Source organism: Falco punctatus (assembly GCF_963210335.1).
Source record: "Falco punctatus genome assembly, chromosome: 7".
NCBI lineage: Eukaryota > Metazoa > Chordata > Aves > Falconiformes > Falconidae > Falco > Falco punctatus.
This window is the reverse complement of record NC_137587.1, coordinates 67,102,830-67,115,557: the sequence shown is the minus strand read 5'-3', so window position 1 is coordinate 67,115,557 and position 12,728 is coordinate 67,102,830. Positions and strand designations below refer to the sequence as shown.

General features: G+C 47.3%; 1 protein-coding gene across 1 annotated transcript in view; it reads left to right on the top strand.

Annotated features, from left to right (window-relative positions):
- The window catches only part of IGDCC3 (immunoglobulin superfamily DCC subclass member 3), a 112,651-nt gene that overhangs the window by 4,628 nt on the left and 95,295 nt on the right, over positions 1 to 12,728 (top strand). Inside the window, exon 3 of the mRNA XM_080396891.1 lies at positions 8,459 to 8,764. Within this exon, the coding sequence (XP_080253017.1) occupies positions 8,459 to 8,764 (306 nt within the window). The remainder of the gene's footprint in view (positions 1 to 8,458; positions 8,765 to 12,728) is intronic.

Here is a 12,728-nt window from a genome sequence, read left to right as displayed (position 1 = left end):
ACTTGTGCATTGCGTTTGGGACCCATGCTGGGTGCGAAGTTCACGCAGGGGTGTGAGTGTGTACCACCCATGCCCTTGGCCCTCAAACGTCTGCTGGGGCCATCATGGTGCCAAAACTAAACTTCTCGTTGGAAGTATATAAAAGCTAGCCAAGAGAGTGGCAAATAGGGCTGGTTCCCCACTCCTTTCCTTCCTGCTCAGTCCCAATTTTGACCCATGTACCCTGGTGCTATCAGCCTGGCATGGGCCGGTGTGGAGTGGCTCAGGAGCAGTACTGCTGGCAGAGCACTGCGAAACTGCTCTTATTTTATATGTGCAATGGAGAAAGCCTCTCTCCCTGCCTGAACTTTTCCTTCTCTGATTTCCGTGTTTCTGGACACTCCCGTGTCACAGCATGTGAAGTGCCAAGCAGCAACCTCATGCAGTACCAGCCCCTTGCTTCACAAACTCCTGGGATGCTGCTCCCCCCACACCTTCCCATCCCACTGCCTTGAAATATCTTTCTCCACCACGCTGGGGTGGCTGGACCTGGCTTGCTCATCTCGCCGCAGCATTAGGACCCAGTGCTGGCTCCGGCAGGAGCAGGATGGGACCCTGGCATGGGGCTGCAGCATGGGGTGCAGAGTGCAGTGGAGCTCATGCAGAGCTGCTGCCAGCGCCCAGCTTTCCCCCCTGGCAAGCAGTGAGCATTTGAGCAGACCATGTGCTTCGTTTTGTAGCTTGCAATAGATCTGGGACAGAAGATGCTTTTTTTCTGTGCTCCCTCCCCACCCCCCCACCTTGGTATTTCATGCTTTGTGCTCCTGGGCTTCTGACCCTGGATATTGTCCTTTTATTTGATCTAACAAAACAATGCAGGAGCCCCCCTCTGCAGATTAAGAATTCCCATTTAAATCAACCGAATATCGTTGGGCAGGAACAGGAATAGTCCATTCAAAATTACTTTGAAATCACAACTTATTTAAACTTTACTGGAGCTTTTAGTTTTACAGAGTTTAGAAACTAATAAATTATGTAGCAGGGCTCATGAAAATCTACCCAAGTCCGTTTATCCAAAAGAATATCTAACATTTTGGTTTTGCAAGAAAATAAAAATAATTGTTTACACATGTTCAGGAGTCATTGGCAAGCATATAAAACTGATGGTTAAGGAGGCAAACATGTCAATAATTGCACTTTAAGAGAAGAGAGAGGCAAATAGGCGAGTGTACTGAGAAAAGCACACAGCATAGTGATCTGGCCTTGCTATTATATCAAATGTCACTGTTGTATCGCACCCTCCACTCAAGAGGAGCCCAGTCACTTAACAACCCAGCCCCACTCCCGCGTTGGTAATTTAAAACCAGAGTTTCAGAGCAGAGTCAAGGATTTGCTGCCTTTTTTTGGGGGGGTGGGGGTGGGGGGGGGGTGTTGGTTTTCTTGTGTGATTGTGTTGATGAAGCTAATGGCAAGTCAGGAGAATTCGGGTTGTGATGGATGATTCTGCTGACTTGTAAAGATGCTTTTGCAAAAGGATCTTTGCTGCTGAAACCTGAGAGTATGTGAAAAGGGAGAGAAGAGCTAGTGTTTCGTTAAAATGGCTCTGGTTTTGGAGCGAGCAGGATCGGTGCAGTGCTCAGCTCCTTGAGAGGAGCAAGGCGATGCTTTCCTCCATCCTGAATTTCAGGGTGGGAGGTGATAAGGCAGAGGGGATGGCAGGGTGGAGAGAGTGCTGTGTTTCCTTTGAATCCCCTGGATGTGGTTAAGAATTTCAACAGGTTTAGTGTGCACAGAAACTTCTCTTCCTCCAGAAGGACCTTGTCTTGCCTTTCCTTGCTTGCCATCCAGTTGTGCCTGCCGATACTCAAGCTGAATTTCAAGGGCTGAGTGCTGGGGCTGTGCTGGCTGGTGGTTTTTGGCACTGTGATGCCAGGGTGCCCATGGCTCTCTTGGCAGCTTCGTACTGTCACGCTCCTCCCAGCTGCTCTATCTAGTATCCACAGGCACCATCATCTACTGCATGGCCAGTCTGTTCCCTGCCAGGTCTGTGCAAAGGACTGGCCATGGGGACAGCCACCTCCCCGATGCTTTCTTGCAGGGTTGGGGGCTGAAACTGGCTACTCCCCTGTTCGGCATTAGAGTAGCCTTGGGGCCTGAAGCCTGGAGGGACCCCAGCTCTGGGCATAGCATTTCCCATCTTGGCTGCTGCCTTTGCTGTCCTCTCATGCGTGGTTGTTTCCTGCTCCATATTTGTATTGCTGATGCCCTCTGCGGTGAGACTGTGATCTGGTCAGGACCACGAAACACGTGGGGAATGCAAATAACAACACATCCTACGCTCAGCTTGCTGCCATGTTCTCAGTATGCCTAGTTGTAGACGGAGCTACTGTGGGCAGTTAACTCAGAAAAGGTCTTTGCCCTTTCTAGCTATACCAACAGGTTTTAGCCTGCCTTCTGTAGAGATGGGGGAGCCTATGAGGACTCAGAGCTTGTCCTGGAAAGGGTCTTTGTTGTGCTATGAACACTTCCAGCTTCCACGCTGTGTTCAACAAGTGAGCTCCTGGGATTTGCCCAGTCTAGTCTCAAATGTCTGAAAATTATTTTGGGCAACTTTTCTGGCTTTTTGGGCTGTGTTTGCCTTCCTTGGCTAAAATCTATGTTCCCACTGAGGCAGCAATGCTGGGTATTTCTGGGCTTTGCATCAGGTGGCTGAGAGGTTGTGTTATCCTCAACAGAGACCTCCTGCAATTGCTTAACGAGTGGATGTGGTTTATACACCCTGATGGAAAAATCACTTTATATAGCCTCTTGTCTGAAAGGAAAGGGAATAAAAAATTCTGAGCTAGTAAACTTTACTGTTAGCAAGATGTGGGGCCTGTTACAGCCTATTTGCCTCTTCTTTAAATGTAAATTTTTCTGGATGCCCTGAAGAGCCAATTTGCACATTACTGTAGTGTAATGCTTTTCTCCTTAGGGTCTGGGTCAGCCTCAAGGAGATTTAAGGGGGCACCAGCTGGATTTTTAGGCTACCAATTTCATCAGCCTGAAACCTGTTATGATCTGCTGCAGAACATTGTTCAGGTCTAGATCTCTCTTCCTTCCATATCCTCTCACTTGCAGAAGGATTTACAAAAATAAAATTAAAAAAAACTGAAAAAAAAAAAAGAGACATTTTTTGTAGGGCTGTCCCAAACTGCACCCAGGTTTCTGGTCCTAGTACTCATCTGCATCTCACTATAAAAACCTTTGGTCCAGGAGTTGTGGGACTCCAGGGACATCTTCTTTAGGCGTTATTGAAGCAGGCCAGAGGGGCTATCCTTGCTGGTGGTAAGGCTTACTGGTGGGTCGCTGCTGTGTTGTGCTGGGAACAAACACAGTATATCAGGAGAGGGCAAATTTCTGTTCATGAAAGGCTGTGTGCAGGTGTGTGTCATGCTGTTGGTGTGACAAGAGAGAGGGGAGATGGGGCTGCCTTGATTTCCCTGTCAGTGCTCCTGATGATGCTGCACCAGAAATATCAGGGTGGACCTGGCTGCTCCTGCAGTATCTCGCCTTGCCACAAGCTCAGACCAGGCCCTTGGCAGGTCATTTCATCTCTCTGATTAATGTTCCCTGTCTAGAATGGGAGTAATAATACAGGCTTCATCTGTCGGGACCGCGTGCTCCCGGGGCAGGGATGGCCCTGCTGGCTGTGGGTCCAGGAGGATGAGCCGTGATGTGGTTGAGGTCCTTTGCGATGGATGTCACTGCTAATTAAAGTGGTGAGATTAGTTGCTGTATTTTTCAGAAGTACAGACAGGAGGGAAAGCCAAAATCGTGTTTCCCAATTGGAAAAGGACAATGCTAGGGTATGAGCAAGTTCTTTTGAAGCTTTGAACATGAATCACAGTGTCAAGTAAAAAATAATTAAACTTATTTTTTTTAAATGTACTTCAAAGTGTCTTTTAAGCTTCCCATTAATTCAAAGTTCTTTCTCTCAGTGCTAAATAAATCTCTTGGTTCAAAAGCACAAGTGCTAATTGGTTTCTTTGAGTATGCCTGTCTGATTGATCAATAGGGGAAGTAGTTTTTGTTAAATATTTGCACATATAGTCACATATTGTATTGCTTAGGGAGATGGTAAATGTTTCTCAAAAGGAGACTTGTAGAATGAGGACTCCAATAATTTTCTTGTGGCCTTTATGTCAGAGCTAATAACGCTTCCTCCCTCCATCCTTTTGCAGAAAGCAAAGCAATTTTCCCTCGCGCGGTCCCCGGTGCAGCCTGCCGGTGTTGAGGCAAGCGGGCTGTTCAGCTGCCTGTGTAACACCCCAGCCTCTAACTACAAATTCAAGCTGCTCTCAGCAGAGTTTTACAGTTTCAGCCTCGAGCAGAGGGTGAGCCATGCTGCCTCACAGTCTGTTTCAGGAGGTACCCAGGACGTGTGGGACAAGCTGGGTTTGGATTTGCAGCCAGCCATTGGAGAGGGCAGGTCTTTCAGACTCCCTGGGTGAACGTGCACAGCCTCAGCAATTTCCTCTGTCTCTCTCAATTAATTACACTTTTACTGTTTCCATGTGTCTTCAGAGTGTCGTTTACTTCCAACTTTGCAGCATCGTTTCTGTGCTAACTCACTGCTGACTACGAGCAGTTATTTATAACGGTGGAGCTGAGTCCTTCTTTTCCACCGTTATCTCCTTGCTTTGTGTGTGCTCTCCCTCTGGCCCATCTGAGCTAACCTGTAGAACAAACACCAGGAGCCTTACCCTGCTGTGGAGATTGCTCCGTGAGTGTCCCTGTCACTTTGTCGCTCATTCTGAGCATCCTGGGGAGGCAGGGCTCTGTGTTCAATGTTTGCCTTTGAGACTTGGAGCCCCACAGTTCCAATCTTGGAAAGCCAAATCCCAATGTCCCTGTTTGAAGCCTGATCCTTGAAAACCACTTTTAGTGCAAATAATCCCATGGTTACAGCTAAATGGGTAAGGGGGGTTCTTTAGAAGGGGACAGAGAAAGTATAAAGCACCTGGTCTCTACCATGCCTTGCACAGTTCTCAGTGGAGCGGCTGTGCTTTGGCCATGTGGATCTTAGGTCGGGCTGTTTGTGGACTTGTTTTTCATACCTGTTCCTGATGGTTTGCAACACTGGGCAGTGCGGCATCCCGGGGCCCATTCTTTTTTGAGAAAACCCCAAGGAACATGATGTCTTGTAGAAATACAGTATTGAGAGAGGTGTCCTTCTTGCCAAGCCCGCTCTGTGCCCACAGATTAGGCCACGAGGCTGAGGGCTGTAGGGAACAGAGCAGGCTTCAAGGTGACCTTTGGCTGCAGGAATGCCCATGGCCACTTGCTTGGTGCTTTCTGCATGCTGACATGCTGGGCTCAGCTTTCCCTGTACCACCAGTGAGTGCTGCAGTAGTGCAGACACATACAGGTCAGCTTGTCAGCATGGTGTTTGCCAACTGTGCCACCAATGTTTTACCTATTTGTGAGACTCAGACATTTATCCCTGGAAAGACAGAGCCGTTGTTTTTTACAAAGTGGGATACTGAGGCTCTTAGGACCAAAGCTCACTTTTTAAAGGCAGTTTAGGATCTGTCTACTTAACAATGGAGACAGGCAATTTTATTGTGTCTAATATACCCATGGTGTCAGGGGGAGGTGTAGGGACTTCGGAAAGGCAGCAGATGCCCCTCTGTGTCTTTCAGCATCTAAATATCTTGGGAGAAGAGAGGCTTTTGGCTGAGTTTGCATGGAAAGCCCATGTCTGGGTGAAAAAGCTTGCCTTCTCCCAGCTCCCCAGATGGAGTGGGCCTGCTTCTCCATGTGTGTTAGTGGGTCACCTGGCCCTGAAGTCCCAGGAAAGAGGCAGTGGGGTTTCTTCAATGTCATAAAAGCATCCTATGAGAAAAGCATCTGTTGAGGAGGAATTTGGATGCTTCTGGATGCTGTGCAGGTTACAGACCAGTTGCACGCTGTCCATTGCACAGTGCCACACCTTGAGGCATAGTCCTGATCTCTCCTACAGCCTGAGGAGACCCCAGGACCAGTCAGTGTCTGTCCCCACCCCAGCATGTGTCTGAGGGCACCAGTCCTAATTATGAGTGTCATCACTTCTGCTGCTTGAGCAGCCTGGAGTTCAGATGCAGACTGAATGTTTGTGGAGGTAAACATGATTATCTCCAATCACAGGCCTTAATGATGGTTATTATAATGACAGCTATTGTGGGAAGGGCATGTAATTATGTTGATTCTTCCTTTTATGGTACATATAATAATAAGCTGTTTTATCTAAGAGTACAGGGAAGCTGGGGGAAGATGGGGCATTTATTTCATTAGGGATTTTTTCTGATTGCCTGTTAGGCTAAATCCTGAAATCTTGTTCAATCTTTCAGGAGGCAGAAGTCCCCCTTGGTTCAGTGTCAGCATGCAAAGGTCCTTATCCTACCTAACTCCCAGGAGCGCCCATGCAGGGAATGAGGCCCCAGCATGGTAGGTGCTGTTGGGACTCTGGCCACTTTGCAGAAAAATGCAGAGCATTCATCTAATTCCTTAATTTTCACCAAAAAAAAAAAAAAAGTAATTGATGGGTTTGTGCTGGCTGTAGTCTAACTTGCTGAGAGGACCCCAGGGCTATCTCATAAAAAAGAAGTCACAGTGAGCAATAGATCACCGAGATGGCTGGAGCTAGCCTGACATTTTAAGACGTAATGGGTTAATAAAGTGTGTGGTTTAGGTGTTTATCATTAAGTAGAGTTTGTCCATTCCTTGCACACACTCATACCTTGACGGTAGTACCTTTGACCTGCCATGCACTACCCCTGCCTTCTTTGTCTGCTCTGTCCATCTGCCTCGGCTCAGGTTGCACTCAATGTTTATCCCCCATAATCCAATTTAAGTTGCCATAGAAAGCAATGGGGATTTACAGAAAGAAAGAAAAAAATCTCACTGGGTTTGCAGAGCAGACTAGACAGACTTTTTTCCCTTCTTTTGCTTTAGGATAACTGCTTCTTCTCATCTCTTTTATTTTTATCATGCATTAATGATCTACCCTGCGCTCTGTTTTTGAGCCTAGTGTGGTGGGATCCTGTCCTTGATGGGAACTGTATTAGGAACAAGCATTACAAAGCCTGTGCTGTGGCTGGTGTTTGCCAAGAGAAATTGCCCATGTGTGTCCCAATTCTGTGAGCAGCTGTGGCGTTGGTCCCCCTGAGTCCATGAAAAAAGGGGAGAAGCTGTATTGCAGGTTTGAGCAGCTGGAACCTCCACCCATTGAGGGCTGTTGCCCAAGAGAACTGCTAGAAAGGTTCACTATGTTTGGATAAAATTGTAGTTTTCCTACTTGGCTGGAATTTCTTCTCCATTGCTGTTCTTTAAATATATATATATATATTTGCTTCCATTCCTGAATTTACACCCTTCAGATATTTATATGACTCCTGTTTCTTGGTTGCTTTTTGTCTTTCATTTCAGCATGTATTGTGGGCCAATCTTTAAACAATAGCTCTATTTGTGTCATCTTCTGTAGCATCTAATCATGACTGTATGGCATATTATACCTAAAAAGGTGTGCTTAGACCAAGTGAAGAATAACATGCCAAAGACATAGTGTTTAAGCATTCTGTTGGCAAAAGTAATAAATTAGGATGTATCTGTGTGATGGGAAGCAAGGGTTTGCCTATTGTGGGTACAAATTCTGCAATAACTTATCTCTTGTGGACATTATTTAGCATAATTGCTTTGCAAGAAACCTTTGGTATTGCTGAGCCAGAACATGGTGCATTTGTATTTCGGTCCTTAAGTTGCTTTTCATTAAGGACTGAGCAGCACCATCCTTTGCCTGTTACAGTGTGAGAGAGACCAAAGTGATGGAAGGGCATGGTGTTACGTGTGAGAGGCAAACAGCCTCCTGCTCTGCCAAGTGGGAGAAGTGTTGTGAAGATGCTGGTGGCAATATGGTCTGAATCAGGAGCTGCCAGTGCCCCTGTTCACCCCCTCCGGCTGTGCTGCAAATGGGTCTAGGGCCTGGCTCAGCCCTCTCTCTGCCTAGCTATGTGGGGGAGAGGAGTGCATTTCTTGAGCTGATGTAAACTTCTGCTCCTGGAGTGGGAATGGCTGGTGCTCCGTGCTTGTGCAAGTTTGTGTTGCCTATTGCTGCAGCCCTGTGATGGGAGATGAAGAAGGCTGTGTGAAGTGGAGCTGGGGTTTGACAAGCTGTGTGCTTGCCTGTCCCTTTCACTGGAGTCTCCAAAGGCAGCCTTGAAGGTCTGTGCCTGTGGTTGCGCTTTTGGAAATTGTGCCCCAAGATTTTGAGAGCAAAGCCCCAGGAGGCAAAGCATGCCAAAGGGTTTCATGTTTCTCCAAAACACTTGCAACCTGTAGCCCTATTGCAGCCCACTCTGTCCAGAATGTTGTCATCAACCCTTGTTTGCTTCTGTAGCAGCTGGCTCTTGCTGCTTCTTGTAGACTCACTGCTGACTCTGTCCTTCTCTCTTCATTTCAGATTTTGGCCATTCCTCTGAGTTGGCGTTCGTTGTGGAGCCTAGCGATGACATTGCTGTGCAGGAGCAACCCTTGATCCTCTACTGCCAGGTTGAGGGCATCCAGCCCATAACCATCACGTGGCGGAAGAATGGCGTCATGATCGTGGACAGCGAGAATGCCTTTGTGTTGGCCAATGGGTCGCTTTATGTCTCCCACTTCCAGAGGGTCCGAGGAGATGGGTCATCGGATGAAGGTGAATACGATTGCATGGCGCAAAACCACTATGGGCTGGTGGTGAGCCGGAAGGCGAAGATTCAGGCAGCGAGTAAGTATGGGCATCATCCCACCTGCATCTCATGGGGCAATCCTGCAAGGGGCATTGGCTTTGCTGGAAAGCAGGAGGACAGTGTGGTGGGATGCTGGGTGTTCAGAGAGGGGGGATTAAAGAGAGGGAAGAGGAAAAAGAACTTGGAGCTGGTGTGAGGATCAGTCTGGCATCTAATCTGTGTAGCTGTCCAGGTGTGAAAAAACAGCTAATCAGCCTTCTCACGGAGAAAACTAAAACCCACCTTCTAGCCGTGAATCCCCTGTCTTGGAGGGGTAAGTTACATTAAAGTCATGAGGTGAAAGTAGTCTGCGGTTTGTGTATCTTCTATGGTGTGTTTGGAAGGCCCATTGCTGTGCAGCATGACTGGGCTCTGTTTGGCAGGCAGCACTTTCCAAACCATAGGCAAAGACTTTCTGAAGGTCGTGGTTTCTTTCATTTTGTTATTTAAGGCAGGCAGTGTGGAGGCAGCAAGGTCTTATTTACTACCCTGCATGGCAGTGCCTTTGGGGGCAAGGCTAACACCACCAGACAGATTGTCTGGTGGGGGAGCCTGGAGAAGGAGGGAGATGAAAATGTCAGTGAGGGAATGAAATTTAAAGGTGCAGGAGGAAGAATTACAGGGCAGGCTGTGACTCCAGCCCTGCACAGTACCTGGCTTAGCCCATTATATTGCTGTGGCCAGAGCAGTTGGTCCTGTTGGGTCTCCTGCCATGCAGGCTGCTGGGCTCCCCCTTGCTGGCTCTGGTTGCTGGTTTGTGTTTGTCCCAGGACTGATGGCAGAGCTCAGGTGTCGTAGCATGGTGTTTCTGTCCCTGTTGTGTTGGTGGCCAGCTTTGCCCACATTTACCCACAGACTGTCTGTGGGCTTTGGGACTGCAGCTGCTAATCATTTTTGCATTCAACCAGAAGTCACTGCTAGGTGTAATTTATATATGAGTGTGAGGAAAGGTGTCTGGTATGGTCCTAAGACTTGGCTGAATGCTGTTTTCTTAAGTAGGTTCTACCGAAGGATTCTCCAACTTGTTTGGGAGATGGCTACCACTCTTCTTTCTGTGCAAGCCACTTATTACTGCTTCGTGTGTGTTTGCAAATTGCACTGTGATTTTTTGGTGCAAAGCAGGAAAAGTCTACAGCAAGGTCTGGGGCCAAGGTCCCCTGGCTGTACTCCCCAAACTGGGGGGGCCTTTTAAAGAGCTGCTGCCCATTCCCCGCAGTGCCAGGGCCAGCTGGTAGCCCACCAAGGGAACACTCCAGCCCTTGTGTATAACAATTCCCGAGTGCATGAAGTGGCCATCTGCAAACCTAGCTTTTCAGTAGTGTAAGAAGTGACATTGTCAAGGAGCCAAGGGCTTTGGGTCTGTGCCAGATTAGCAGCTGGATCTCAAACTTGTCAGTCTTGTGGTGCTAAACCTTGGAGCACTTTTGGTGAACAGCTCTGGCATTTATGAGCTGGGAGCTGGCTGATGCACAAGCACAATGTCAGACTTCTCAGACCTGTAAACAGGAGACGTAAGAGCCAGAGGAATTACTTTTGGGATAGTGGATTGTCAATAAACACTGTTATCTTGCTCCTGCATCAATATGTATGTGATGTGCTCTGTGTCCCTGAATAGCATTTCCTTTTGTAGCCATAGTTTCGCCTGAACCAAAATGAAAAAGGGATTGTGTTCAAAATGCTCTGGACTCTATTCTGGCTTCAGGCTTGGTTTCTTGCCAGCCCTGAGAAGAGGTCTGGGTGAGGCCAGCACAAAACAGGGGGCACCTGGCCTCAATGTCACAGGTGCCTGTGGATAATGGGAATAAAACAGGATGTTGTGGGCAAATGTAACCTGCTGCTCAGGGTGAGCTCCCCCACTGTGCCTGAACTGCAGGAGCATGCACTTGCACTTAAGACTTGGCTTAAACCTAGATGAAATCTCCTAAGAATGAACCACAGTTGTACCTTCAAGCCCGCACGTCTCAGGGGTGGTTACACACAAGTAACAGTGATTTTCCTTGCCCAGGTCCCAGTAAGCAAGTCAAACAACGGAGGAGGGTAATTACCCCCATTTTAGAAATGACAGGACCGTTGCATCAAAGAAGTGGGTGCTGGCTGCCTGGAAGGAAAAAAAAAAAACCAAAAACAAACCACCGAGCGCTAAACAGTCCTTTGCGGAGCAGAATAAACACTGCCGGTGGGTAAAACCTCATCCCAATGCTGATCTCTTCTTCCCTCTGAGCCTGACATCGGAACACAAAAGCAAAGGAGAAATAAGAACCTCTCACAAACAAAAATCTTGAAAGTTGATCAAGGCCATGCTACTGAGGAATAAAAGGGATCTGACAGACTGGAGCCCCTCGAGAGCTCTGCTGCACTTTTCGCTGTCTTCAAAGGCAGGCTGTTAGTCTCATATCACTGTTACAGACCCTGGCTTTGTATTATTGCTTGGAATATAATCTTCTTGGCTTGGAGGAATGTACATATTTGCATTCAGGAAATGTGGGCTGGATATCATATTTTTATGTTTCAAATTTACTTCAACACTTGGCATTGAGTAAAATCTAACTGGAAGAATATGCTGCTTTCTGCTGCTGCGCGTGCAGCCCCAATGAGCTCAAGGTGCATGCAGTTTCCCCATGGAGCAGGCACTTAAAACCTTCCTCCTAAAAACTGACTTGTTAAAATTTAAAATTTAGGGGAATTTCTGTATGTCATCATTATTAACCAAAGATACTCAGCAGAGGGAATTGGACCTTGGCTGGTTTGTGGTTTGGCAGGTCAGGTGCTAAACACATTTAATAATATTTTTGTAGTGTAATCTTCTTTTGAACAAGTACAAGTGTGCAAGGAGCCTATGCGTGACTGAGTTGAGTGAAGGCCTTCGGCATTTCCACCCGCTGCCTAACATGCTGGTTGGAATTTTTTCAGTTGCTGTTTCTGCATCTGTTCAAACCCTGGCGTGTTAGTTTAAAAGGTTGTGGAATGCAACATGTTTTTATAACGTGATCAGGTTATTGAATACAGATCTTTTCTTTCTCCTAATGACAGTTTCATAATTTTGCATGACTCTGAGGTGTCTTAATTAAAATCAGTTTTGTAGGCAGAGTTCTCTGGAGGTACTGCTTGGCTGAGTCTTCGTGTGTCTCTTTGAGGAGCTGTATTTCCCTCGTGTTTGCCAGAAGCTGATGCACACCTTGGCAGTCTGTGGATGAAGATACCCTCTGCGCAATAGTAATGGCTAGCGTCCATTCCTTTGGAAGGCAAGCTACCCAAAACACAGCTGCCTTTATTCTCACCTCCACCCTTTGCTTGACTTGGCCTTACTTGACTCTGATTGTGTTGTCTCATGGCATTTCTAGCCCTTTTTGCCGATGCTGTAATTTGATGGAGCGGGGTCTACATCATCATAAATCACAGCCCAGCCGGTGGAGTAAGACCCATTGATTATATCACTCAATAACAAGCAGTTACCACTAATTGGAAATCACCATCAAACTGGGTATCGGATCAGGCTCTGCACGCATCCAGCCTGAGAGTAGCAATTTTCCCTGTTTGATCTATTGCTATAAAAAAAATAAAAGGAAAGAGGGAAAGTAAGTCAATTGTGCAACTTAAAGCCAAAGAGGTTTCTTGAAGTTTGGTGAAATGGACCTGCCCAGTATTTAAAGTACTGTGCGACCTGAGAATAGCTCTGGAGAGATCTGAGCTTGTAAAGACACTTTCCTCATTGTGTCTTGTTGCAGAGGGACTGTTGTAGCCAAGCATGGCAGCACACATCCCTGTACTCTTCTCTTCTCCCTTACCCCCTCCCCTTCCACATCCTGTCCCAAATCCCACTCCTCCATCCCATTGTGCCTGGCTGTCCACGGCACTTACGCTGCTGGCAGGAGGGCGGGATTGATAGCCTGGGCAAGGCATATATTATGTCTCTTCTCTGCATTGATCACTGCAGACAGCAGCAGCAGCTCCTCTCACCCAGCC